The sequence below is a fragment of the Heterodontus francisci genome, chromosome 34, assembly GCF_036365525.1.
Source record: "Heterodontus francisci isolate sHetFra1 chromosome 34, sHetFra1.hap1, whole genome shotgun sequence".
Taxonomy (NCBI): Eukaryota; Metazoa; Chordata; class Chondrichthyes; order Heterodontiformes; family Heterodontidae; genus Heterodontus; species Heterodontus francisci.
Genome location: NC_090404.1, coordinates 27,743,440 through 27,771,400, shown reverse-complemented (window position 1 = coordinate 27,771,400; position 27,961 = coordinate 27,743,440). Strand labels below are relative to the sequence as shown.

General features: G+C 52.5%; 2 protein-coding genes across 2 annotated transcripts in view; one reads left to right on the top strand and one right to left on the bottom strand.

The window, feature by feature from the left end:
- The window catches only part of LOC137348767 (zinc finger protein 850-like), a 546,053-nt gene that overhangs the window by 44,389 nt on the left and 473,703 nt on the right, over positions 1-27,961 (top strand). The window lies entirely within an intron of this gene.
- On the bottom strand, positions 871-27,961 carry LOC137349260 (zinc finger protein 229-like). The gene is made up of 2 exons (XM_068014775.1): positions 26,827-27,961; positions 871-2,765 (listed from the first exon to the last, which is right to left on the bottom strand). Exon 2 carries the CDS (start codon positions 2,655-2,657, stop codon positions 1,536-1,538), a length of 1,122 nt encoding a protein of 373 aa, XP_067870876.1. The 5' UTR covers positions 2,658-2,765; positions 26,827-27,961; the 3' UTR covers positions 871-1,535.

Here is a 27,961-nt window from a genome sequence, read left to right as displayed (position 1 = left end):
CACAGGTCTTCCTCTCAACAAAGGAGTCTTTCTCCACAGAGAGCAGCAACTCCTCTTTCTCTGGGTCTTTTCCTCTCCAGGCAGAACACAGCCACAACTCAAATGTGGAATTTCTTTCTACAAGAGAGGCCTTATTTTCAGGGAGAGGTCTATTTCTGGTCTGCCAAAAAACACAGGTCCCAGACAGTTTGTTCTGCCTCCTGCCTGCCCAGCACTGGTCTTTCACAAAGCAAAAGTGAAACTGAACGCTTAACAATAAGTCATGTGACCTGTCATTTTCCTTGATGTTGTTGCTTGGAAACAAGTTGCCTTGCAATCTGTGCCCCACCAGTTCAGCATTTAATGTTCTCAGTCTTTCAAACCACAGAACTCCAAGTTTTTTCTTTTTTTAAATCAAAGCATTTGTTACAGTGTTCTTGTACATGAATCACAGAAAGTTAACATGCAGGTACAGCAAGCAATTAGGAAGGCAAATGATATGTTAGCTTTTGTTACAAAGGGATTGGGGTGTAAGAATAAAGTCTTACTACAATCATACAGGACATTGGTGAGGCCCCACCTGGAATAGTGTGTAGTTTTGGTCTTCTTATCTAAGGAAAGACACACTTGCCTTTGAGGGAATGCAATGACGGTTCACTAGTCTGGGTCCTGGGATGAGGCGATTGTTCTACTTATTCACAGAATGTGGGTGTTGCTGAAAAGGCCAGCAGTTATTGCCGATCCCTAATGGCTGAGCACATTCGAAGGGCCAAATGGCCTCCTCCAGCTCCTATTTCTTATGTTCATTAAACCTCAGTCTGGTTCCTCTCAAGCTGCTGGGTGAGTGAACTAAATCTTTCTTGACAAATCACCAAGATACCAGATGACTAGTCATGGCCAAAACATCATTTATTGGTTACAAATCACAACTTAGTTAAATCTGGACACACAGACACTTTATAAACATGTATAAACACATAGAAATGTAATCAGAGTTATCCAGCAGTTGAGCACTAATAGGGAGAGTATTTCACAAAACAAGTAACAAAGGTTAACCTGGTTATTCAGTGATTGACTGTAAATCAGCACTAATGATGCTGAGTATTAATTATAGCAGGGACCGGAGTCTGAGGTTATAAATTGGTGAGTTTATTTTAAGAGTAATTCCTTCAATATCTGACATGTTAACAGCTGTGAACAGCCTGTCTATCAAACAGCTCAAGTCTGCTGGTGCTTACAAACATTCAGAGCTTAAACAGCCTCGTTCTTGAGCTAAAGAACAGACTTTCTCCTGTCAATATAGAGCTGCAGGATTGGCCTGTGATCTGTTTATTGTTCATCTTTTGTTCAATACATTTATTGAATGGATTTAAATGGAAAATGAGGTTTGAAGACATGATGGTCTATTCACACATGAATGAGAGATGCTGTGGGGCAGATGCTTAGTCCAAGAGGGGCAACTGACATCAGAAATAAACCCCAACTGTCAGAATGAACATGGTTCAGTCCTGGATGTGATTAACAGCAGCAATAACAGCAGAATTCAACCCTGGTAATCATCTGTGAACTCGCTGGTGTCTCAGTAACTTGCATGACTGAGTGAATCCCTTCCCACACACGGAGCAGGTGAATGGTCTCTCCCCAGTGTGAATGCACTGGTGTGTCAGCAGGTTGGACGACTGAGTGAATCTCTTCCCACACACGGAGCAGGTGAATGGCCTCTCCCCAGTGTGAACTCGCTTGTGCCTCAGCCGGGCGGATGAATTAGCAAATCCCTTCCCACACACAGAGCAGATGAATGGCCTCTCCCCAGTGTGAATTCGCTGGTGTCCCAGCAGCTTGGATGACTGAGAGAATCCCTTCCCACACTCACAGCAGGTGAACGGCCTCTCCCCAGTGTGAACTCGCTGGTGTATCAGCAGGGTGGATGAATGAGAGAATCCCTTCCCACAATCAGAGCAGGTGAACGGCCTCTCCCCAGTGTGAATTCGTTGGTGTGTCAGCAGGTTCGATGACTGAGAGAATCCCTTCCCACACTCAGAGCAGGTGAACGGCCTCTCCCCAGTGTGAACTCGCTGGTGTGTCAGCAGGCCGGATGAATGAATGAATCCCTTCCCACACTCTGTGCAGGTGAATGGCCTCTCCCCAGTGTGAACTCGCTGGTGTGTCAGTAGGGTGGACGAATGAGTGAATCTCTTCCCACACTCAGAGCAGGTGAATGGCCTCTCCCCAGTGTGAACTCGCTGGTGTGTCAGCAGGGTGGATGAATGAGTGAATCTCTTCCCACACTCAGTGCAGGTGAACGGCCGCTCCCCAGTGTGAATTCGCTGGTGTGTCAGCAGGTTTGATGACTGAGTGAATCCCTTCCCACATTCAGTGCAGGTGAACGGCCTCTCCCCAGTGTGAATTCGCTGATGTGTCAGCAGGTTTGATGACTGAGTGAATCCCTTCCCACACACGGAGCAGGTGAACAGCCTCTCTCCAGTGTGACTGTGTTGAGCAGCTTCCAGCTCAGACGGGTAATTTAATTCCTTCTCACGGTCCCCGCATTTCCCCGGCTTTTCCCCAGTGTGACTGCGCTTGTGTTTCAACAGGCCAGATGATTGGCTGAAGCCTCGTCCACACACAGAACACGTGTACAGTTTCTCCCCACTGTGAACGAGGCTTTTTGCTTCCATGGTCAAAGGCCGATGACATTCAGATCCTGATGAATCGAGTGACTCTGTCAGATCGTGCTGTGATGTTTTGTTTGAGTTTCCTGTCTGCAAATGCTCCCCTTCACTACCCTGTAATGACGTTACAACAGGAAAAAAAGGGAGTGAAAGAGATCCCACAAAAACACAAAGACAGGTTGTGAAATTGAGCTGAATGAATCTGGTAATTTGTGAGACCAGAACAGAGAGTGGGCGGAGCTTCAGGGTCCCAGTGACCAGGACAGAAAATCATTGACTCATTGATTTGATTCTCACTCTGCACACAGGGGCTGGAGAACTGAACCCAGCTAGAATAGAGGGAGGGAGAAAACTGGGAGTGGAGGAAAGAAATGGTGCAGATGGTGACATGGGTTTGGATTTCAGCACAGGGAGGAGGAAGAGTGTGTGGGACGGGGATTTACAGCTTTGGGGGAACAAGAGAGGAATAAAATGTTCCATAGGATCTAGAATTGTCTGTTCTGAATTTCTATCCTGTAACAGCAAATAACTTTTGTAAACTCCTTTTACAGAGTATTAGGAGAGGATTTACAGTCATTGATTTTATTGTCGCTCTGCACACATGGGCTTTAGCACCATCTCTCCTGAAGGTGCTGGGGTTACTGTTTACATCCCACTGAACTGTAAAAGAGAATATCATATTAGATAATATTAAAGATAATATTATAATATAAGTAGTGGCTGTTCACCTGCTCTGACTGTGGGAAGGGGTTTAATCGATCATCCAAAACGTTGAGACACTAGTGAGTTCACAAGTGACTGCAGGGGTTGGATGCTGCTGTTAATCACATCCAGGACTGAACCATGTTCATTCTGACAGGGGGGTTTATATCTGCTGTGTTAATAGTCTTGATAGCTGGGGTGTTCTTTAATATTCCAGCAAGTGGTTTGCTTTACATTGTAACCGTTTGTCTTCAAATAAAGTCACACACTTTAGATTATTCTCAGGGTTTTGTGGGATGAAAGCAAACAGTGATTTACTTGTACTTCTTGCAATTTACTAGATTATATTTACTGCTCACCATCTGGTCTATTCTATATTGAGGAGACCAAACGCAGATTGGGTGATCACTTTGTGGAACATCTCCGTTCAGTCTGCAAGCTTGACCCTGAGTTTCCGGTCACTTCCCATTTTAATTCTCCGTCCCACTCCCACTCTGACCTCTCTGTCCTCGGCCTCCTGCACTGTTCCAATGAATCTCAATGGGAGCTCGAGGAACAGCAGCTCATCTTTCAATTGGACACTTTACAACCTTCCAGACTCAACATTGGATTCAGCAGTTTCTGCACCAACAGAGAGTTGTCGGGATCTGGATCGCTCCAACTGAAAATGTGGTGGAACCTGATTCGATCAGTCATTTTAAAAGGGAGTTGACAGGTATTTGAGAATGAGGAACTTACAGGCTTACAAACAACAAGTGGGTGTGAAGCACGACTGTTCTTTCAAAGGGCCAGCACAAGCACAAAGGGTCGAATGGCCTCCTTCTGTGCTGTAAGTTTCTCTGATTCTAGGAGTTGGCCATTTAGCCCCTCGAGCCTGTTCCACCAGGCATGAGATCATGGCTGATCTGTGATCTAACTCTATAAACCTGCCTTTGTCCCATATCCATTAATACCTTTGGTTAACAAAGATCTATCAATGTCAGATTTAACATTAACATTGATCTCACATCAACTGCTGTTTGTGGAAGAGAGTTCCAAACTTCTACCACCCTTTGTGTGTAGAAATGTTTCCTAACTTCACTGCTGAAAAGTTCTGGCTCTAAGTTTAACACTATGCCCGCTAGTCTAGACTCCAGAACACCCGGCCCATGGGCCAGAATCCAGCCTGCCAATGGTTTTCAGCTGACCCGCCAAATGGTTCAGTGACTCATAACAGTTGCAGCTCCTTTACTAACATGGCGGAGCCTCCGTGTGCATGTCCTCCTTTCCAAGTTGGCGGACAATCTGTCATTTTGGCTCCGTTAGTTAGATGGCGGTGCCTGGGCTGAGCTGCCTGCCTGTCGGCGCTTCCTGCCCAAACTCCATATCCAGTGTGGCCTTCCTGGCCTTGTGCTCAGGACCCAGGCCAAGCACTGGCTTTGCCTGCGTACAGACTCGCTCTAAGCCTCGGGCTCTGAATCTCCGCCACCATCCCCGCGCAGGAGGCGGCAGGTCCCAGGCCCAGGAGCAAGGTGCCATGGTAACTGGGGCCTGCGACTGGGGCAGACAGAGAGAGAGAGAGAGGCAGGCAAAGAAAGAGAGAGAGAAAGGGGCAGGCAGAGAGAGAGAGAGAGAGACAGACACAGAGAGAGAGAGAAATAGAGGCAGAGAGAGAGAGACAGACAGAGAAGCAGAGAGTGACAGTCAGGGAGACAAAGAGAGAGACAGAGGCCGAGAGAGAGACAGAAGCCGAGAGAGAGACAGACAGAAAGAGACAGAGAGAGAGGCCGAGAGAGAGACAGAGGCAGGAAGAGAGAGAGAGAGAAATAGAGGCAGAGACAGAGGCAGGCACAGAGAGAGTGAGAGAGGCAGAGACAGAGACAGAGAGCGAGGCAGGCAGGCACAGAGAGAGAGAGGCAGGCACAGAGAAAGAGAGGCAGGCACAGAGAAAGAGAGGCAGGCACAGAGAAAGAGAGGCAGGCAGAGAGAGAGAGGCAGGCAGAGAGAGAGAGAGAGGCAGGCAGAGAGAGAGAGAGAGGCAGGCAGAGAGAGAGAGAGAGGCAGGCACAGAGAGAGAGAGAGAGGCAGGCACAGAGAGAGAGAGAGAGGCAGGCACAGAGAGAGTGAGAGAGGCAGGCACAGAGAGAGTGAGAGAGGCAGGCACAGAGAGAGTGAGAGAGAGTGGCACAGAGAGAGAGAGAGAGAGGCAGAGAGAGAGAGAGAGGGAGGCACAGAGAGAGTGGGAGAGGCAGGCACAGAGAGAGGGAGAGAGAGAGAGAGTAATAGAGGACGAGACAGAGGCAGGCACAGAGAGAGAGAGTGAGAGAGGCAGACAGAGAGGGAGAGAGAGAGAGAGGCAGGCAGAGTCAGAGTGAGAGAGGGAGGCAGGCAGAGAGGGAGAGAGACAGGCAGAGAGGGAGAGAGACAGGCAGAGAGAGAGAGAGACAGGCAGAGAGAGAGAGGCAGGCAGAGAGAGAGAGGCAGGCAGAGTCAGAGTGAGAGGGGGAGGCAGGCAGAGAGAGAGACAGATAGAGGCAGATAGAAAGAGAGAGGCAGAGAGAGAGAGAGAGAGACAGGCAGAGAGAGAGAGGCAGGCAGAGAGAGGCAGATAGAAAGAGAAAGGCAGAGAGAGAGAGAGAGAGAGAGAGACAGGCAGAGAGAAAGAGAGGAAGACCGAGACAGAGAGAGAGTGATAGATTATAGAGAGAGAGAGAGGGAGGTAGGCAGAGAGAGAGGGAGGTAGGCAGAGAGAGAGACACACACAGATGGATAGAGAGAAAAATCGAGGCATACAGAGAGAGAGAGAGTTAGGCAAAGGGAGAGAGACAGATAGACAGAGAGAGAGAGAGGCAGAGAGTGACAGTCAGGGAGACAAACAGAGAGACAGAGGCAGAGAGATAGAGACAGAGCGAGAGGCCGAGAGAGACAGAGACAGAAGCAGAAAGAGAGAGAGAGAGAGAGAGGCAGGCAGAGAGAGAGAGAGAGAGAGAGAGGCAGGCAGGGAGAGACAGATAGGCAGAGAGAGAAAGAGGCAGGCAGAGAGATATAGAAAGTCTGGCAGAGAGAGAAAGAGAGCGGGAGGCAGAGAGAGAGACTCGGGGAGAGAGAGAAAGGGGGGAAGCAGAGAGAGAGAGAGATAGACAGGCAGAGAGAGAGAGAGATAGACAGGCAGAGAGAGAGAGGCAGGCAGAGAGAGAGAGGCAGGCAGAGAGAGAGGGAGGCAGGCAGAGAGAGAGAGAGTGGGAGGCAGAGAGAGAGAGAGACTCAGGGGCAGAGAAAGAGAGAGGGGGGCAGGAAGAGAGAGAGAGAGAGAGAGAGAGAGAGAGAGAGAGACAGGCAAAGAGAGTGTGAGAAACTCAGGCAGAGAGAGAGAAGGGGAGGCAGGCAGAGAGAGAGAGAGAGAGAGAGAGACAGGCAGAGAGATAGATAGATAGAAAGAGTGAGAGGGCAGGCAGAGAGAGAGATAGGCAGGGAGAGAAAGTGGCTGGCAGAGAGATATAGAAAGACAGGCAGAGATATAAAGAGAGCAGGAGGCAGAGGGAGAGAGAGAGAGACAGGCAAAGAGAGTGTGAGAAACTCGGGCAGAGAGAGAGAAGGGGAGGCAGGCAGAGAGAGAGAGAGAGAGAGAGAGAGACAGGCAGAGAGAGAGAGAGAGTGACAAGCAGAGAGATAGATAGATAGAAAGAGTGAGAGGGCAGGCAGAGAGAGAGATAGGCAGGGAGAGAAAGTGGCTGGCAGAGAGATATAGAAAGACAGGCAGAGATATAAAGAGAGCGGGAGGCAGATGGAGAGAGAGAGAGACAGGCAGAGAGAAAGATAATGAGACTCAGCAGCAGAGAGAGAGAGCTAGAGAGAGGGGCAGATAGAGAGGCAGAGAGAGAGAGGCAGGCAGTGTGAGAGAGAGAGGCAGGACGAGGGAGAGAAAGAGAGGCAGGCAGAGCGGCAGACAGAGCGGCAGACAGAGAGAGACGCCGAGAGAAAGAGAGAGAGACAGAGACAGAGACAGAGGCAGAGAGAAAGAGACAGGCAGGGAGAGAGAGACGCAGGTAGAGAGGGAGAGAGAGGCAGGCTGAGAGGGAGAGAAGTAGAGAGTGACAGTCAGGGAGACAAACAGAGAGACAGAGAGAGAGAGAGGAAGAGAGAGACAGAGAGGGAGAGGGAGAGAGAGAGAGAGAGAGAGAGTGAGGCAGGCAGAGAGAGTGACAGAAGCAGGCAGAGAGAGAGAGAGAGAGGCAGGCAGGGAGAGACAGATAGGCAGAGAGAGAAAGAGGCAGGCAGAGAGATATAGAAAGTCTGGCAGAGAGAGAAAGAGAGCGGGAGGCAGAGAGAGAGACGGGGAGAGAGAGAAAGGGGGGGAAGCAGAGAGAGAGAGATAGACAGGCAGAGAGAGAGAGAGGGAGATAGACAGGCAGAGAGAGAGAGAGAGAGAGAGAGAGGCAGGCAGAGAGAAAGATAATGAGACTCAGCGGCAGAGAGAGAGAGGGCAGGCAGGCAGGCAGAGAGAGAGAGAGCTAGAGAGAGAGGGGCAGATAGAGAGAGAGATGGCAGGCAGTGTGTGAGAGAGAGGCAGGAAGAGGGAGAGAAAGAGAGGCAGGCAGAGAGAGAAAAAGGGAGGCAGGCAGAGAGAGACGCCGAGAGAAAGAGACAGAGACAGAGGCAGAGAGAAAGAGACAGAGGCAGAGAGAAAGAGACAGGCAGAGAGAAAGACGCAGGTCGAGAGGGAGAGAGAGGCAGGCTGAGAGGGAGAGAAGTAGAGAGTGACAGTCAGGGAGACAAACAGAGAGACAGAGACAGACAGAGAGAGAGGTCAAGAGAGAGAGACAGAGAAGGAGAGAGAGAGAGAGAGTGAGGCAGGCAGAGAGAGTGACAGAGGCAGGCAGAGAAAGAGAGAGATAGAGAGGCAGAGAGAGAGAGAGATGTCGGCAGAGAGAGAGAGAGGTCGGCAGAGAGAGAGAGAGAGAGAGGTCGGCAGAGAGAGAGAGAGAGAGGTCGGCAGAGAGAGAGAGAGAGAGAGGTCGGCAGAGAGAGAGAGAGAAAGAGAGACAGTGAAGGGCAGACAGAGAGATAGAGAGCAAGGCAGAGAGAGAGAGGCAGGGGCAGAGAGAGAGAGAGGCAGGCACAGAGAGCTAGAGAGACAGGGGCAGAGAGAGAGAGAAGCAGGGAGTGACAGACAGAGAGAGAGGCCGAGAGAAAGAGAGAGAAACAGAGAGAAACAGAGACAGAGGCAGAGAGAAAGAGACAGGCAGAGAGAGAGAGAGACGCAGGTAAAGAGGGAGAGAAGTAGAGAGTGACAGTCAGGGAGACAAACAGAGAGACAGACAGATAGAGAGGTCAAGAGAGAGAGAGAGAGAGAGAGACAAGCAGAGAGAGCTAGAGAGACAGGGGCAGAGAGAGAGACAGGCAGAGAGAGAGAGAAGCAGAGAGTGACAATCAGGGAGACAAACAGAAAGATAGTGACAGACAGAGAGAGAGGCCGAGAGAAACAGAGACAGAGGCAGAGAGAAAGACACAGGCAGAGAGAGAGAGACACAGGTAGAGAGGGAGAGACACAGGTAGATAGGGAGAGACACAGGTAGAGAGGGAGAGAGAGGCAGGCTGAGAGGGAGAGAAGTAGGGAGTGACAGTCAGGGAGACAAACAGAGAGACAGACAGATACAGACAGATAGAGAGGTCGAGAGAGAGAGACAGAGGCAGAGTGAGAGAGGAATAGAGACAGAGAGGGAGACAGAGTGTGAGGGAGGGAGAGAGAGTGTGAGGCAGGCAGAGAGAGGGAGAGAGATAGAAAGAGGCAGGCAGAGAGAGAGAGAGATGTCGGCAGAGAGATAGAGAGGAAGGCAGAGAGAGAAAGGTAGGGGCAGGGAGAGAGAGAGAGTGAGAGAGACAGGCAGAGAGAGAGAGAGACCGAGGCAGGCAGAGAGAGAGAGAGAGAGAGTGGCAGGCCGAGAGACAGGGAGCGAGGCAGGCAGAGAGAGAGAGAGAGAGAGAGAGAGGCAGACAGAAAGAGAGAGAGAGAGGCAGACAGAGAGAGAGAGAGAGAGGCAGACAGAGAGAGAGAGAGAGAGGCAGACAGAGAGAGAGAGAGAGGCAGACAGAAGGAGGGAGAGGCAGACAGAAGGAGGGAGAGGGGCAGACAGAAGGAGGGAGAGAGAGAGAGAGAGAGGCAGACAGCAAGAGAGAGAGGCAGACAGCAAGAGAGAGAGAGAGGCAGACAGAAGGAGAGAGAGGGGCAGGCCGAGAGAGAGAGAGAGAGAGAGAGAGCGAGGCAGGCAGAGTCAGAGTGAGAGAGGCAGGCAGACAGAGAGAGAGAAAGAAAGGGAGAGGGAGAGACAGAGACAGATAGAGGCAGACAGAATGACAGAGAGAGGCAGACAGAGAGAGAGAGAGAAAGGCAGGCAGAGAGGGAGAGAAATCGAGGTAGAGAGAGAAAGAGAAGCAGGCAGTGAGAGAGAAAGGCAGGCAGAGAAACAGACAGATAAAGACTGAGCAAGAGGCCGAGAGAGAGAGAGATAGAGACAGGCAGAGAGTGAGGGAGAAGCAAGCAGAGAGAGAGAGAGAGGCAGGCAGAGAGAGAGGGAGGCAGGCAGAGAGTGAGAGAGTGAGAGGCAGGCAGAGAGAGAGAGAGAGAGAGAGAGGCAGGCAGAGAGAGAGAGAGAGAGGCAGGCACAGAGAGAGAGGCAGGCACAGAGAGAGAAAGAGAGGCAGAGAGAGAAGCAGAGAGTGACAGTCAGGGAGACAAACAGAGAGACAGACAGATAGAGATAGAGCGAGAGGCCGAGAGAGAGAGAGTGGGAGGCAGAGAGAGAGGGAGACTCAGGGGCAGAGAAAGAGAGAGGGGGGCAGGAAGAGAGAGAGAGAGAGAGAGAGACAGGCAAAGAGAGTGTGAGAAGCTCGGGCAGAGAGAGAGAGAAGGGGAGGCAGGCAGAGAGAGAGAGAGAGACAGACAGAGAGAGAGAGAGAGCGACAAGCAGAGAGATAGATAGATAGAAAGAGTGAGAGAGGCAGGCAGAGAGAGTGAGAGAGTCGGGTAGAGAGGGAGGGAGTGAGAGAGTGAGAGGGCAGGCAGAGAGAGAGAGATAGGCAGGGAGAGAAAGTGGCTGGCAGAGAGATATAGAAAGACAGGCAGAGAGATAAAGAGAGCGGGAGGCAGAGGGAGAGAGAGAGAGACAGGCAGAGAGAAAGATAATGAGACTCAGCAGCAGAGAGAGAGAGAGCGAGAGAGAGAGGGGCAGATAGAGAGGCAGAGAGAGAGAGGCAGGCAGTGTGAGAGAGAGAGGCAGGACGAGGGAGAGAAAGAGAGGCAGGCAGAGCGGCAGACAGAGAGACAGACAGAGAGAGACGCCGAGAGAAAGAGAGAGAGAGACAGAGACAGAGGCAGAGAGAAAGACAGGCAGAGAGAGAGAGACGCAGGTAGAGAGGGAGAGAGAGGCAGGCTGAGAGGGAGAGAAGTAGAGAGTGACAGTCAGGGAGACAAACAGAGAGACAGAGAGAGAGACAGACAGAGAGAGAGGTCGAGAGAGAGAAAGAGAGAGACAGAGAGGGAGAGAGAGAGAGAGAGTGATGCAGGCAGAGAGAGTGACAGAGGCAGGCAGAGAAAGAGAGAGATAGAGAGGCAGAGAGAGAGAGAGATGTCGGCAGAGAGTGAGAGAGAGAGAAAGAGAGACAGTGAAGGGCAGGCAGAGAGATAGAGAGAGAGCAATGCAGAGAGAGAGAGGCAGGGGCAGAGAGAGAGAGAGGCAGGCAGAGAGAGCTAGAGGGACAGGGGCAGAGAGAGAGAGAAGCAGGGAGTGACAGACAGAGAGACAGACAGAGAGAGAGGCCGAGAGAAAGAGAGAGAAACAGAGACAGAGGCAGAGAGAGAGAGACAGGCAGAGAGAGAGAGACACAGGTAAAGAGGGAGAGAAGTAGAGAGTGACAGTCAGGGAGACAAACAGAGAGACAGACAGATACAGACAGATAGAGAGGTCAAGAGAGAGACAGAGAGAGAGAGACGAGCAGAGAGAGCTAGAGAGAGAGGCAGAGAAAGAGAGAGAGAGAGAGAGAGGCAGGCAGAAAGAGAGAGAAGTAGAGAGTGACAGTCAGGGAGACAAACAGAGAGACAGACAGATACAGACAGATAGAGAGGTCAAGAGAGAGACAGAGAGAGAGAGACGAGCAGAGAGAGCTAGAGAGAGAGGCAGAGAAAGAGAGAGAGAGAGAGAGAGGCAGGCAGAAAGAGAGAGAAGCAGAGAGTGACAGTCAGGGAGACAAACAGAGAGATAGTGACAGACAGAGAGAGAGGCCGAGAGAAAGAGAGAGAAAGAGACAGAAACAGAGACAGAGGCAGAGAGAAAGACACAGGCAGAGAGAGAGACACACACAGGTAGAGAGGGAGAGAGAGGCAGGCTGAGAGGGAGAGAAGTAGGGAGTGACAGTCAGGGAGACAAAGAGAGAGACAGACAGATACAGACAGATAGAGAGGTCGAGAGAGAGAGACAGAGGCAGAGTGAGAGAGAAATAGAGACAGAGAGGGAGAGAGAGTGTGAGGGAGGGAGAGAGAGTGTGAGGCAGGCAGAGAGAGGGAGAGAGATAGAAAGAGGCAGGCAGAGAGAGAGAGAGATGTCGGCAGAGAGATAGAAAGAGAGGAAGGCAGAGAGAGAAAGGTAGGGGCAGGGAGAGAGAGAGAGAGAGTGAGAGAGACAGGCAGAGAGAGAGAGAGACCGAGGCAGGCAGAGAGAGAGAGAGAGAGAGAGAGAGAGTGGCAGGCCGAGAGACAGGGAGCGAGGCAGGCAGAGAGAGAGAGAGAGAGAGAGAGGGAGGCAGACAGCAAGAGAGAGAGAGAGGCAGACAGAGAGAGAGAGAGAGAGAGAGGCAGACAGAAGGAGAGAGAGGGGGCAGAGAGAGAGAGAGAGAGAGAGAGAGAGAGAGCGAGAGAGAGAGAGGCAGACAGCAAGAGAGAGAGAGAGGCAGACAGAAGGAGAGAGAGGGGCAGGCCGAGAGAGAGAGAGAGAGAGAGAGAGAGAGAGGCAGGCAGACAGAGAGAGAGAAAGAAAGGGAGAGGGAGAGACAGAGACAGATAGAGGCAGACAGAATGACAGAGAGAGGCAGACAGAGAGAGAGAGATAGGAAGGCAGAGACAGAGAGGGGCAGGCAGAGAGAGAGAAATAGATAGCGAGAGAGAGAGAAAGAGGGAGAAATCCAGGCAGAAAAAGTGAGTAAGGCACGCAGAGAGAGAGGCAGGCAGAGAGAGAGAGAGAAAGGCAGGCAGAGAGGGAGAGAAATCGAGGTAGAGAGAGAAAGAGAAGCAGTCAGTGAGAGAGAAAGGCAGGCAGAGAAACAGACAGATAGAGACTGAGCAAGAGGCCGAGAGAGAGAGAGATAGAGACAGGCAGAGAGTGAGGGAGAAGCAAGCACAGAGAGAGGGAGGCAGGCAGAGAGAGAGGGAGTGAGAGGCAGGCAGAGAGAGTGAGAGGCAGGCAGAGAGAGAGAGAGTGAGAGGCAGGCAGAGAGAGAGAGAGAGAGAGAGGCAGGCAGAGAGAGAGAGAGAGAGAGAGAGAAGCAGGCAGAGAGAGAGAGAGAGAGAGAGAGAGGCAGGCAGAGAGAGAGAGGCAGAGAGAGGCAGGCAGAGAGAGAGAGGCAGAGAAGAAGAGAGAGAGAGAGAGAGTGAGGCAGGCAGAGAGAGTGACAGAGGCACGCAGAGAAAGAGAGAGATGTCGGGAGAGAGAGAAAGAGAGACAGTGAAGGGCAGGCAGAGAGATAGAGAGAGAGCAAGGCAGAGAGAGAGAGGCAGGGGCAGAGAGAGAGAGAGAGGCAGGCAGAGAGAGCTAGAGAGACAGGGGCAGAAAGAGAGAGAAGCAGGGAGTGACAGACAGAGAGACAGACAGAGAAAGAGAGACGAGCAGAGAGAGCTAGAGAGAGTGGCAGAGAAAGAGAGAGAGAGAGGCAGGCAGAGTGCGCTAGAGAGACAGGGGCAGAGAGAAAGGCAGGCAGAAAGAGAGAGAGAGAGAGGCAGGCAGAGAGAGAGAGAGAGAGAGAGAGGCAGGCAGAGAGAGAGAGAGAGAGAGAGAGACAGGCAGAGAGAGAGAGAAGCAGACAGTGACAGTCAGGGAGACAAACAGAGAGTCCGAGAGAGAGTCCGAGAGAGAGTCCGAGGGAGAGAGAAACAGAGAGAGAAACAGAGAGAGAAACAGAGAGAGAGACAGAGGCAGAGGCAGAGGCAGAGAGAAAGACACAGGCAGAGAGAGACACACACAGGTAGAGAGAGACACACACAGGTAGAGAGGGAGAGAGAGGCAGGCTGAGAGGGAGAGAAGTAGGGAGTGACAGTCAGGGAGACAAAGAGAGAGACAGATAGATACAGACAGATAGAGTGGTCGAGAGAGAGAGACAGAGGCAGAGTGAGAGAGAAATAGAGACAGAGAGGGAGAGAGAGTGTGAGGGAGGGAGAGAGAGTGTGAGGCAGGCAGAGAGAGGGAGAGAGATAGAAAGAGGCAGGCAGAGAGATAGAGAGAGAGGAAGGCAGAGAGAGAAAGGTAGGGGCAGGGAGAGAGAGAGAGTGAGAGAGACAGGCAGAGAGAGAGACCGAGGCAGGCAGAGAGAGAGAGAGACAGAGGCAGACAGCAAGAGAGAGAGGCAGACCGCAAGAGAGAGAGAGAGGCAGACAGAAGGAGAGAGAGGGGCAGGCCGAGAGAGAGAGAGAGAGAGAGAGAGAGAGAGAGAGAGAGAGGCAGGCAGAGTCAGAGTGAGAGAGGCAGGCAGACAGAGAGAGAGAAAGAAAGGGAGAGGGAGAGACAGAGACAGATAGAGGCAGACAGAATGACAGAGAGAGGCAGACAGAGAGAGAGAGAGAGATAGGAAGGCAGAGACAGAGAGGGGCAGGCAGAGAGAGAGAAATAGATAGCGAGAGAGAGAGAAAGAGGGAGAAATCCAGGCAGAAAAAGTGAGTAAGGCACGCAGAGAGAAAGGCAGGCAGAGAGGGAGAGAAATCGAGGTAGAGAGAGAAAGAGAAGCAGGCAGTGAGAGAGAAAGGCAGGCAGAGAAACAGACAGATAGAGACTGAGCAAGAGGCCGAGAGAGAGAGAGAGATAGAGACAGGCAGAGAGTGAGGGAGAAGCAAGCAGAGAGATAGAGAGAGAGTGAGAAAGGCAGGCACAGAGAGAGAGAGAGGCGGGTAGAGAGGGAGGGAGTGAGAGAGAGTGAGAGGGCAGGCAGAGAGAAAGAGAGAGAGATAGGCAGGGACAGAAAGTGGCTGGCAGAGAGATATAGAAAGAGAGGCAGAGAGAGAGAGAGAGAGAAAGACTTGAGCAGAGAGAGAGAGAGACGAGCAGAGAGAGCTAGAGAGATGGGGCAGAGAAAGAGAGAGAGAGGCGCAGGCAGAGAAAGCTAGAGAGACAGGGGCAGAGAGAGAGCGAGAGAGAGAGGCAGTCGGAGAGAGAGAAGCAGAGAGTGACAGTCAGGGAGACAAACAGAGAGATAGTGACAGACAGAGAGGCCGAGAAAGAGAGACAGGCAGAGACAGGGAGAGAGAGAGAGGCAAGCAGAGAGATAGAGAGGCAGACAGAGAGAGTGAGGGAAGGAGTGAGAGAGAGAGAGAGAGAGTGAGAGGGCATGCAGAGAAAAAGAGAGAAGTCGGCAGGGAGGGAAAGTGGCAGGCAGAGAGATATAGAAAGACAGGCAGAGAGATAAAGAGAGCGGGAGGCAGAGAGAGGGAGAGAGAGAGAATCGGGCAGAGAGAGAGAGAGACAGGCAGAGAGAGAGAAGCAGAGAGTGACAGTCAGGGAGACAAACAGAGAGATAATGACAGACTGGAAGAGGTGCTGAGAGAGAGAGAGAGACAGGCAGAGAGAGAGAGAGGCAGGCAGAGAGAGAGAGAGAGAGTGAGCGTGAGAGGGCAGTCAGAGAGAAAGAGAGAGAGGTAGGCAGGGAGAGAGAGTGGTACGCAGAGAGATATAGAAAGACAGGCAGAGAGATAAAGAGAGCGGGAGGCAGAGAGAGAGAGACAGAGAGAGACTCTGGCAGACAGAGAGAATGAGACTCAGCGGCAGAGAGCGAGGGGCAGGGAGAGAGAGAGCCAGAGAGACAGGGGCAGAGAGGCAGGCAGAGAGAGAGAGAGGCAGGCAAAGAGAGAGAGAGGTATGCAGAGAGAGAGAGAAAGAGAGGCAGGCAGAGAGAGAGATGTCGGCAGAGAGAGAGGTAGGCAGGGAGAGAAAGTGGCAGGCAGAGAGATATAGAAAGACAGAGAGATAAAGAGAGCGGGAGGCAGAGAAAGAGAGAGGCTCAGGGGCAGAGAGAGAGAGAGAGACAGGCAGAGAGAGAGAGAGAGCGAGCGAGAGAGACAGGGGCAGAGTGAGAGAGAGAGATAGATAGGCAGAGAGAGAGAGGCAGGAAGAGGGAGAGAAAGGAAGGCAGGCAGGCAGAGAGAGAGAGAGAGAGAGAGGGACAGAGACAAAGAGAGAGAGAGAAGCAGAGAGTGAAAGTCAGGGAGACAAACAGAGATAGTGGCAGACAGAGAGGGAAGCCGAGAGAGAGAGATAAACAGAGGCAGAGAGAGAGAGAGACAGACACAGGCTGAGAGAGAGAGAGAAGCAGGCAGAGAGAGAGGTAGGCAGAGAGAGAGAGACAGATAGAGGGAGAGAGGTAAGCAGAGAGAGACAAATAGAGGTAGAGAGAGAGAGAGAGACAGAGGTGGGCAGAGAGATGAAGAGAGGCAGACAGAGAGAGATAGAGAGCGGGAGGCAGAGAGAGAGAGCGAGAGCTAGAGAGGCAGAGAAAGAGATAGATAGGCAGAGAGAGATAGACCGGCTGAGAGAGAGAGGAAGGCAGGGGCAGAGAGAGAGAGAGAGGCAGGCAGAGAGAGAGAGAGAGGCAGGAAGAGGGAGAGAAAGAGAGGCAGGAAGAGAGAGAGAAGGAGAGGCAGGCAGAGAGACAGGCAGACAAAGAGAGAAGCAGAGAGTGACAGTCAGGGAGACAAGCAGAGAGAAAGAGACGGACAGAGAGAGAGGCCAAGAGAGAGAAACAGCCAGAGGCAGGCAGAGAGAGAGAGAGAGGTAGCAGAGAGAGAGAGATAGGCAAGCAGAGAGAGAGAGAGAGACAGAGACAAAGAGAGAGAGAGAAGCAGAGAGTGAAAGTCAGGGAGACAAACAGAGACAGTGGCAGACAGAGAGGGAGGCAGAGAGAGAGAGAGAGACAGAGATAAACAGAGGCAGAGGGAGAGAGAGACAGACACAGGCTGAGAGGGAGAGAGAGGCAGGCAGAGAGAGAGAAACACAGAGAGAGAGAAGCAGAGAGTGAAAGTCAGGGAGACAAACAGAGACAGTGGCAGACAGAGAGGGAGGCCGAGAGAGAGAGATAAACAGAGGCAGAGAGAGAGAGAGACAGACACAGGCTGAGAGAGAGAGAGAAGCAGGCAGAGAGAGAGGTAGGCAGAGAGAGAGAGACAGATAGAGGGAGAGAGGTAAGCAGAGAGAGAGAAATAGAGGTAGAGAGAGAGAGAGAGAGACAGACAGAGGTGGGCAGAGAGATGAAGAGAGGCAGACAGAGAGAGATAGAGAGCGGGAGGCAGAGAGAGAGAGCGAGAGCTAGAGAGGCAGAGAAAGAGATAGATAGGCAGAGAGAGATAGACCGGCTGAGAGAGAGAGGAAGGCAGGGGCAGAGAGAGAGAGAGAGGCAGGCAGAGAGAGAGAGAGAGAGGCAGGAAGAGGGAGAGAAAGAGAGGCAGGAAGAGAGAGAGAAGGAGAGGCAGGCAGAGAGACAGGCAGACAAAGAGAGAAGCAGAGAGTGACAGTCAGGGAGACAAGCAGAGAGAAAGAGACGGACAGAGAGAGAGGCCAAGAGAGAGAAACAGCCAGAGGCAGGCAGAGAGAGAGAGAGAGGTAGCAGAGAGAGAGAGAGATAGGCAAGCAGAGAGAGAGAGACAGAGAGAAAAAGACAGAGACAGATGGAGAGAAGCAGACAGAGTGACAGAAAGATAGAGGAAGAGAGACAGAGGGAGAGAGAGAGAGAGGGATTGAGGCAGAGGGAGAGAGAGAGAGAGGTAGAGAGAGAGAGGCAGAGAGAGAGTGAGAGACAGAGAGAGGGAGACAGGGGCAGAGAAAGAGAGACAGAAAGAGGCAGGCAGAGAGAGATAGAGAGTGGGAGGCAGAGAGAGAGAGCGAGAGAGACAGGAGCAGAGAGAGAGAGAGAGAGAGAGAGATAGGCAGAGAGAGATAGAGAGATGGACCGGCTGTGAGAGAGAGTGGCAGGCAGAGAGAGAGGGGAAGGCAGAGAGAGTGAGAGAGGCAGGAAGAGAGTGAGAGAGCCAGGCAGAGAGAGAGAGACAGATAGAGAGAGGCAGTCAAAGTGGCAGATAGAGAGAGACAGAGAGAGAGATAGAGACCCAGGCAGTGAGAGAGAGGGAGGGGGGCAGGCAGAGAGAGAGAGAGAGAGAGAGAGAGAGGCAGGCAGAGAGAGAGAGAGAGAGGCAGGCGCAGAGAGAGAGAGAGAGAGAGAGAGAGAGAGGCAGGCAGGGAGAGAGAGAGAGAGAGAGAGGCAGGCAGACAGAGGGAGAAAGAGAGAGTGAGGCAGACAGAGAGAGAGAGAGGCAGGTAGAGGGAGTAAGTGAGGCAAGCAGAGAGAGAGAGAGTGAGGCAGAGAGAGTGAGAACGACAGAGACAGAGTTACAGAAAGATAGAGAGAAGCAAAGGGAGAAAGAGAGGCAAAGAGCGTGCGAGAGAGAGAGGCAGAAAGAGAGGTTGAGAGGCAGAGAGAGCAAGAGACAGAGGGAGTGACAGAGAGAGGGGGCAGAGAAAGAGAGAGAGAGAGGCAGACAGAGAGAAAGAGACAGAGGCAGACAGAGAGGGGGAAAGAGGCAGAGAGAGGGAGAGAGAGAGAGGTAGAGAGAGAGAGGCAGAGAGAGAGTGAGAGACAGAGAGAGGGAGACAGGGGCAGAGAAAGAGAGACAGAAAGAGGCAGGCAGAGAGAGATAGAGAGTGGGAGGCAGAGAGACAGAGCGAGAGAGACAGGAGCAGAGAGAGAGAGAGAGAGAGAGAGAGGGAGATAGGCAGAGAGAGATAGAGAGATGGACCGGCTGAGAGAGAGAGTGGCAGTCAGAGAGAGAGGGGAAGGCAATGACAGATAGAGGAAGGCAGAGAGAGTGAGAGAGAGAGAGAGGCAGGAAGAGAGTGAGAGAACCAGGCAGAGAGAGAGAGCCAGATAGAGAGAGGCAGTCAAAGTGGCAGATAGAGAGAGACAGAGAGAGAGATAGAGACCCAGGCAGTGAGAGAGAGGGAGGGGGGCAGGCAGAGAGAGAGAGAGAGAGAGAGAGAGAGAGGCAGGCAGAGAGAGAGAGAGAGAGAGAGGCAGGCAGAGAGAGAGAGAGAGGCAGGCAGGGAGAGAGAGAGGCAGGCAGGCAGAGAGAGGGAGAAAGAGAGAGTGAGGCAGACAAAGAGAGAGTGAGGCAGACAGAGGGAGTAAGAGAGGCAAGCAGAGAGAGAGAGTGAGGCAGAGAGAGTGAGAACGACAGAGACAGAGTTACAGAAAGATAGAGAGAAGCAAAGGGAGAAAGAGAGGCAAAGAGCATGCGAGAGAGAGAGGCAGAAAGAGAGGTTGAGAGGCAGAGAGAGCAAGAGACAGAGAGAGTGACAGAGAGAGAGGGCAGAGAAAGAGAGAGGCAGACAGAGAGAAAGAGTGAGGCAGACAGAGAGAGAGGCAGGCAGAGAGAAAGAGACGGGCAGAGAGAAAGACACAGGTAGAGAGGGAGAGAGAGGCAGGCTGAGAGGGAGAGAAGTAGAGAGTGACAGTCAGGGAGACAAACAGAGAGACAGAGACAGACAGAGAGAGAGGTCGAGAGAGAGAGACAGAGAAGAAGAGAGAGAGAGAGAGTGAGGCAGGCAGAGAGAGTGACAGAGGCAGGCAGAGAAAGAGAGAGATGTCGGCAGAGAGAGAGAGAAAGAGAGACAGTGAAGGGCAGGCAGAGAGATAGAGAGAGAGCAAGGCAGAGAGAGAGAGGCAGGGGCAGAGAGAGAGAGAGGCAGGCAGAGAGAGCTAGAGAGACAGGGGCAGAGAGAGAGAGGTAGGCAGGGAGTGACAGACAGAGAGACAGACAGAGAGAGAGAGACGAGCAGAGAGAGCTAGAGAGAGGGGCAGAGAAAGAGAGAGAGAGGCAGGCAGAGAGCGCTAGAGAGACAGGGGCAGAGAGAGAGGCAGGCAGAAAGAGAGAGAGAGAGGCAGGAGCAGAGAGAGAGAGAGAGGAGCAGAGAGAGCTAGAGAGACGGGGCAGAGAAAGAGAGAGAGAGGCGCAGGCAGAGAAAGCTAGAGAGACAGGGGCAGAGAGAGAGAGAGAAGCAGAGAGTGACAGTCAGGGAGACAAACAGAGAGATAGTGACAGACAGAGAGGCCGAGAAAGAGAGACAGACAGAGACAGGGAGAGAGAGAGAGGCAAGCAGAGAGATAGAGAGGCAGACAGAGAGAGTGAGAGAGGCGGGTAGAGAGGGAAGGAGTGAGAGAGAGAGAGAGAGTGAGAGGGCATGCAGAGAAAAAGAGAGAAGTCGGCAGGGAGGGAAAGTGGCAGGCAGAGAGATATAGAAAGACAGGCAGAGAGATAAAGAGAGCGGGAGGCAGAGAGAGGGAGAGAGAGAGAATCGGGCAGAGAGAGACAGGCAGAGAGAGAGAAGCAGAGAGTGACAGTCAGGGAGACAAACAGAGAGATAATGACAGACTGGAAGAGGTGCTGAGAGAGAGAGAGAGACAGGCAGAGAGTAAGAGAGAGAGAGTGAGCGTGAGAGGGCAGTCAGAGAGAAAGAGAGAGAGGTAGGCAGGGAGAGAGAGGTAGGCAGGGAGAGAGAGTGGTAGGCAGAGAGATATAGAAAGACAGGCAGAGAGATAAAGAGAGCGGGAGGCAGAGAGAGAGACAGAGTGAGACTCTGGCAGACAGAGAGAATGAGACTCAGCGGCAGAGAGCGAGGGGCAGGGAGAGAGAGAGCCAGAGAGACAGGGGCAGAGAGGCAGGCAGAGAGAGAGAGAGGCAGGCAAAGAGAGAGAGAGAGGTATGCAGAGAGAGAGAGAAAGAGAGGCAGGCAGAGAGAGAGAGATGTCGGCAGAGAGAGAGAGGTAGGCAGGGAGAGAAAGTGGCAGGCAGAGAGATATAGAAAGACAGACAGAGAGATAAAGAGAGCGGGAGGCAGAGAAAGAGAGAGGCTCAGGGGCAGAGAGAGAGAGAGAGAGACAGGCAGAGAGAAAGACTTGGGCAGAGAGAGAGAAAGAGCGAGCGAGAGAGACAGGGGCAGAGTGAGAGAGAGAGATAGACAGGCAGAGAGAGAGAGGCAGGAAGAGGGAGAGAAAGGAAGGCAGGCAGGCAGAGAGAGAGAGAGACAGAGACAAAGAGAGAGAGAGAAGCAGAGAGTGAAAGTCAGGGAGACAAACAGAGACAGTGGCAGACAGAGAGGGAGGCAGAGAGAGAGAGAGAGACAGAGATAAACAGAGGCAGAGGGAGAGAGAGACAGACACAGGCTGAGAGGGAGAGAGAGGCAGGCAGAGAGAGAGAAACACAGAGAGAGAGAAGCAGAGAGTGAAAGTCAGGGAGACAAACAGAGACAGTGGCAGACAGAGAGGGAGGCCGAGAGAGAGAGATAAACAGAGGCAGAGAGAGAGAGAGACAGACACAGGCTGAGAGAGAGAGAGAAGCAGGCAGAGAGAGAGGTAGGCAGAGAGAGAGAGACAGATAGAGGGAGAGAGGTAAGCAGAGAGAGAGAAATAGAGGTAGAGAGAGAGAGAGAGAGAGAGAGAGACAGACAGAGGTGGGCAGAGAGATGAAGAGAGGCAGACAGAGAGAGATAGAGAGCGGGAGGCAGAGAGAGAGAGCGAGAGCTAGAGAGGCAGAGAAAGAGATAGATAGGCAGAGAGAGATAGACCGGCTGAGAGAGAGAGGAAGGCAGGGGCAGAGAGAGAGAGAGAGGCAGGCAGAGAGAGAGAGAGAGAGGCAGGAAGAGGGAGAGAAAGAGAGGCAGGAAGAGAGAGAGAAGGAGAGGCAGGCAGAGAGACAGGCAGACAAAGAGAGAAGCAGAGAGTGACAGTCAGGGAGACAAGCAGAGAGAAAGAGACGGACAGAGAGAGAGGCCAAGAGAGAGAAACAGCCAGAGGCAGGCAGAGAGAGAGAGAGAGGTAGCAGAGAGAGAGAGAGATAGGCAAGCAGAGAGAGAGAGACAGAGAGAAAAAGACAGAGACAGATGGAGAGAAGCAGACAGAGTGACAGAAAGATAGAGGAAGAGAGACAGAGGGAGAGAGAGAGAGAGGGATTGAGGCAGAGGGAGAGAGAGAGAGAGGTAGAGAGAGAGAGGCAGAGAGAGAGTGAGAGACAGAGAGAGGGAGACAGGGGCAGAGAAAGAGAGACAGAAAGAGGCAGGCAGAGAGAGATAGAGAGTGGGAGGCAGAGAGAGAGAGCGAGAGAGACAGGAGCAGAGAGAGAGAGAGAGATAGGCAGAGAGAGATAGAGAGATGGACCGGCTGTGAGAGAGAGTGGCAGGCAGAGAGAGAGGGGAAGGCAGAGAGAGTGAGAGAGGCAGGAAGAGAGTGAGAGAGCCAGGCAGAGAGAGAGAGACAGATAGAGAGAGGCAGTCAAAGTGGCAGATAGAGAGAGACAGAGAGAGAGATAGAGACCCAGGCAGTGAGAGAGAGGGAGGGGGGCAGGCAGAGAGAGAGAGAGAGAGAGAGAGAGAGGCAGGCAGAGAGAGAGAGAGAGAGGCAGGCGCAGAGAGAGAGAGAGAGAGAGAGAGAGGCAGGCAGGGAGAGAGAGAGAGAGAGAGAGGCAGGTAGAGGGAGTAAGTGAGGCAAGCAGAGAGAGAGAGAGTGAGGCAGAGAGAGTGAGAACGACAGAGACAGAGTTACAGAAAGATAGAGAGAAGCAAAGGGAGAAAGAGAGGCAAAGAGCGTGCGAGAGAGAGAGGCAGAAAGAGAGGTTGAGAGGCAGAGAGAGCAAGAGACAGAGGGAGTGACAGAGAGAGGGGGCAGAGAAAGAGAGAGAGAGAGGCAGACAGAGAGAAAGAGTGAGGCAGACAGAGAGAGAGGCAGGCAGAGAGAAAGAGACAGAGGCAGACAGAGAGGGGGAAAGAGGCAGAGAGAGGGAGAGAGAGAGAGGTAGAGAGAGAGAGGCAGAGAGAGAGAGCGAGAGAGACAGGAGCAGAGAGAGAGAGAGAGGGAGATAGGCAGAGAGAGATAGAGAGATGGACCGGCTGAGAGAGAGAGTGGCAGTCAGAGAGAGAGGGGAAGGCAATGACAGATAGAGGAAGGCAGAGAGAGTGAGAGAGAGAGAGAGGCAGGAAGAGAGTGAGAGAGCCAGGCAGAGAGAGAGAGCCAGATAGAGAGAGGCAGTCAAAGTGGCAGATAGAGAGAGACAGAGAGAGAGATAGAGACCCAGGCAGTGAGAGAGAGGGAGGGGGGCAGGCAGAGAGAGAGAGAGAGAGAGAGAGAGAGAGAGAGAGAGAGAGAGAGAGAGAGGCAGGCAGAGAGAGAGAGAGAGAGAGAGGCAGGCAGAGAGAGAGAGAGAGGCAGGCAGGGAGAGAGAGAGGCAGGCAGGCAGAGAGAGGGAGAAAGAGAGAGTGAGGCAGACAGAGAGAGAGTGAGGCAGACAGAGGGAGTAAGAGAGGCAAGCAGAGAGAGAGAGTGAGGCAGAGAGAGTGAGAACGACAGAGACAGAGTTACAGAAAGATAGAGAGAAGCAAAGGGAGAAAGAGAGGCAAAGAGCATGCGAGAGAGAGAGGCAGAAAGAGAGGTTGAGAGGCAGAGAGAGCAAGAGACAGAGAGAGTGACAGAGAGAGAGGGCAGAGAAAGAGAGAGAGAGAGGCAGACAGAGAGAAAGAGTGAGGCAGACAGAGAGAGAGGCAGGCAGAGAGAAAGAGACGGGCAGAGAGAAAGACGCAGGTAGAGAGGGAGAGAGAGGCAGGCTGAGAGGGAGAGAAGTAGAGAGTGACAGTCAGGGAGACAAACAGAGAGACAGAGACAGACAGAGAGAGAGGTCGAGAGAGAGAGACAGAGAAGAAGAGAGAGAGAGAGAGTGAGGCAGGCAGAGAGAGTGACAGAGGCAGGCAGAGAAAGAGAGAGATGTCGGCAGAGAGAGAGAGAGAAAGAGAGACAGTGAAGGGCAGGCAGAGAGATAGAGAGAGAGCAAGGCAGAGAGAGAGAGGCAGGGGCAGAGAGAGAGAGAGGCAGGCAGAGAGAGCTAGAGAGACAGGGGCAGAGAGAGAGAGGTAGGCAGGGAGTGACAGACAGAGAGACAGACAGAGAGAGAGAGACGAGCAGAGAGAGCTAGAGAGAGGGGCAGAGAAAGAGAGAGAGAGGCAGGCAGAGAGCGCTAGAGAGACAGGGGCAGAGAGAGAGGCAGGCAGAAAGAGAGAGAGAGAGGCAGGAGCAGAGAGAGAGAGAGAGGAGCAGAGAGAGCTAGAGAGACGGGGCAGAGAAAGAGAGAGAGAGGCGCAGGCAGAGAAAGCTAGAGAGACAGGGGCAGAGAGAGAGAGAGAAGCAGAGAGTGACAGTCAGGGAGACAAACAGAGAGATAGTGACAGACAGAGAGGCCGAGAAAGAGAGACAGACAGAGACAGGGAGAGAGAGAGAGGCAAGCAGAGAGATAGAGAGGCAGACAGAGAGAGTGAGAGAGGCGGGTAGAGAGGGAAGGAGTGAGAGAGAGAGAGAGAGTGAGAGGGCATGCAGAGAAAAAGAGAGAAGTCGGCAGGGAGGGAAAGTGGCAGGCAGAGAGATATAGAAAGACAGGCAGAGAGATAAAGAGAGCGGGAGGCAGAGAGAGGGAGAGAGAGAGAATCGGGCAGAGAGAGACAGGCAGAGAGAGAGAAGCAGAGAGTGACAGTCAGGGAGACAAACAGAGAGATAATGACAGACTGGAAGAGGTGCTGAGAGAGAGAGAGAGACAGGCAGAGAGTAAGAGAGAGAGAGTGAGCGTGAGAGGGCAGTCAGAGAGAAAGAGAGAGAGGTAGGCAGGGAGAGAGAGGTAGGCAGGGAGAGAGAGTGGTAGGCAGAGAGATATAGAAAGACAGGCAGAGAGATAAAGAGAGCGGGAGGCAGAGAGAGAAACAGAGAGAGACTCTGGCAGACAGAGAGAATGAGACTCAGCGGCAGAGAGCGAGGGGCAGGGAGAGAGAGAGCCAGAGAGACAGGGGCAGAGAGGCAGGCAGAGAGAGAGAGAGGCAGGCAAAGAGAGAGAGAGAGGTATGCAGAGAGAGAGAGAGAAAGAGAGGCAGGCAGAGAGAGAGAGATGTCGGCAGAGAGAGAGAGGTAGGCAGGGAGAGAAAGTGGCAGGCAGAGAGATATAGAAAGACAGACAGAGAGATAAAGAGAGCGGGAGGCAGAGAAAGAGAGAGGCTCAGGGGCAGAGAGAGAGAGAGAGACAGGCAGAGAGAAAGACTTGGGCAGAGAGAGAGAAAGAGCGAGCGAGAGAGACAGGGGCAGAGTGAGAGAGAGAGATAGACAGGCAGAGAGAGAGAGGCAGGAAGAGGGAGAGAAAGGAAGGCAGGCAGGCAGAGAGAGAGAGAGAGAGAGACAGAGACAAAGAGAGAGAGAGAAGCAGAGAGTGAAGGTCAGGGAGACAAACAGAGACAGTGGCAGACAGAGAGGGAGGCAGAGAGAGAGAGAGAGACAGAGATAAACAGAGGCAGAGGGAGAGAGAGACAGACACAGGCTGAGAGGGAGAGAGAGGCAGGCAGAGAGAGAGAAACACAGAGAGAGAGAAGCAGAGAGTGAAAGTCAGGGAGACAAACAGAGACAGTGGCAGACAGAGAGGGAGGCCGAGAGAGAGAGATAAACAGAGGCAGAGAGAGAGAGAGACAGACACAGGCTGAGAGAGAGAGAGAAGCAGGCAGAGAGAGAGGTAGGCAGAGAGAGAGAGACAGATAGAGGGAGAGAGGTAAGCAGAGAGAGAGAAATAGAGGTAGAGAGAGAGAGAGAGAGAGAGAGAGAGAGACAGAGGTGGGCAGAGAGATGAAGAGAGGCAGACAGAGAGAGATAGAGAGCGGGAGGCAGAGAGAGAGAGCGAGAGCTAGAGAGGCAGAGAAAGAGATAGATAGGCAGAGAGAGATAGACCGGCTGAGAGAGAGAGGAAGGCAGGGGCAGAGAGAGAGAGAGAGGCAGGCAGAGAGAGTGAGAGAGGCAGGAAGAGAGTGAGAGAGCCAGGCAGAGAGAGAGAGACAGATAGAGAGAGGCAGTCAAAGTGGCAGATAGAGAGAGACAGAGAGAGAGATAGAGACCCAGGCAGTGAGAGAGAGGGAGGGGGGCAGGCAGAGAGAGAGAGAGAGAGAGAGAGAGAGAGGCAGGCAGAGAGAGAGAGAGAGAGGCAGGCGCAGAGAGAGAGAGAGAGAGAGAGAGGCAGGCAGGGAGAGAGAGAGAGAGAGAGAGGCAGGCAGGCAGACAGAGGGAGAAAGAGAGAGTGAGGCAGACAGAGAGAGAGAGAGGCAGGTAGAGGGAGTAAGTGAGGCAAGCAGAGAGAGAGAGAGTGAGGCAGAGAGAGTGAGAACGACAGAGACAGAGTTACAGAAAGATAGAGAGAAGCAAAGGGAGAAAGAGAGGCAAAGAGCGTGCGAGAGAGAGAGGCAGAAAGAGAGGTTGAGAGGCAGAGAGAGCAAGAGACAGAGGGAGTGACAGAGAGAGGGGGCAGAGAAAGAGAGAGAGAGAGGCAGACAGAGAGAGAGAGAGAGGCAGACAGAGAGAAAGAGTGAGGCAGACAGAGAGAGAGGCAGGCAGAGAGAAAGAGACAGAGGCAGACAGAGAGGGGGAAAGAGGCAGAGAGAGGGAGAGAGAGAGAGGTGGGTAAAGAGATGAAGAGAGGCAAGCAGAGAGAGAGAGACAGAGGCAGGCAGAGAGAGACAGAGACAGATATAGAGAGAGCAGACAAAGTGGCAGATAGAGAGAGACACAGAGAGAGATAGAGACCCAGGCAGTGAGAGAGAGGGAGAGGGGCAGGCAGAGAGAGAGAGAGAGGCAGGCAGGGAGAGAGAGAGAGAGGCAGGCAGGCAGAGAGAGGGAGAAAGAGAGAGTGAGGCAGGCAGAGAGAGAGAGAGGCAGGCAGAGGGAGTGAGAGAGGCAGGCAGAGAGAGAGAGGGAGAGAGAGGCAGGCAGAGTGAGAGAGAGAGGCAGGCAGGCAGAGAGAGACAGGGAGCCGGGCAGAGAGAGAGAGAGAGAGACAGGGGCAGAGAGAGAGAGAGACAGGGGCAGACAGAGAGAGACAGGCAGAGAGAGAGAAAGAGAGAGATAGACAGGCTGAGAGAGAGAAAGAGAGAGAGAGAGAGAGACAGGCTGAGAGAGAGGCAGGAAGAGGCCGGAAAAAGAGGTAGGAAGAGAGAGAGAGATGCAGGCCGAGAGAGAGAGAGAGAGGCAGAGAGAGAAAGAGAGAGAGAGAGAGAGAGGTGTCGTCTATCCCTACTGCTGGTACTGTTCCGGAAGTTTACTCTGGGCATCAACGACTCAAGACTATCAAATTATTGTTCTCACATGGCACGTTTATTCAGCGTTTCATAATCTTATCTTCAACAGAGATTATACTCACGCATCCAATAAAGCTCGGTTACTTAGGTTCATCCGAGTGTCGGAATGGAACAGGTGATCAGTGTTCCCCTTCCGATTTTCCAAGTAGTTGATCAGATAATTTAGTCCTGAGCTAGCTCACACTTTGGGACATTCTTTCCTATACTTTGTTCCGTGCATGCTGCCTGCATGATCAGCTCAGGATGGGCTGGACCTGATAACCCGATGTACAGTGATTGGTCAATCACTTGTGGCTAATGCAACATCAGCTGCAGTCGGTCAACATTTCACCGGTTTTGACATCTTCTTATTTTTGGTAGCCTCATTCCTCAAGTTTCGACCACATTGCACAGCTTAGTTCTCTGTTCTCCAGCCTTTGTCTGATAACAAGGCATTACTTCACTCCACCGACCACCGGTCTCCAAGCAACCAGCCCACATGACATGTCTGTTACAAATTTAGCAGTAAGTTTAGACATGTCTTCATCAAAGCTCGCAGGTGCTAGTACATCTACTTCCCCTTTTCAGTTCAGTTAGACCACATAGCTGTCTCAGCACTTCCCTGCTCTAGATCTGTTTACTTTTAGCCGCACACATTATTTCCCCACGTAACGGGTCACATACAGTTCACAGGCTGGATGGTGGTTGCCTACAGAGGCAGGCAAAGACAGAGAGAGGCAGGCAGAGAGAGAGAGAGAGAGAGGCCGAGAGAGTTGGAGAGGGACAGGGGCAGAGAGAGAGAGGCAGGCGGAGAGAGAGGGAGTGCCGGGCAGAGAGAGAGAGAGAGAGAGAGGCAGAGAGACAGAGCCAGGCAGAGAGGGAGACAGAGGAAGGCAGAGAGAAAGAGAGGCAGGGAGAGAGAGACAGAGAGAGACAGGCAGAGAGAGAGAGAGTCACACACAGACCGGCAGAGAGAGAGAGAGAAACGCATGCAGAGAGAGAGGGAAAGAGGCAGGCAGAGAGAGAGAGAGGCAGGCGGAGAGAGGGAGAAAGAGAGAGAGAGGCAGGCAAAGAGACAAAGAGGCAAGCAGAGAGAGAAGCAGGCAGACAGAGTGAGAGAGGCAGGCAGAGAGAAGGAGAGAAATAGAGAGAAAAGCAGGCAGAGATTGAGAGATGTTGGCAGAGAGAGAGAGGTCGGCTGAGGGAGAGAGAGAGGCA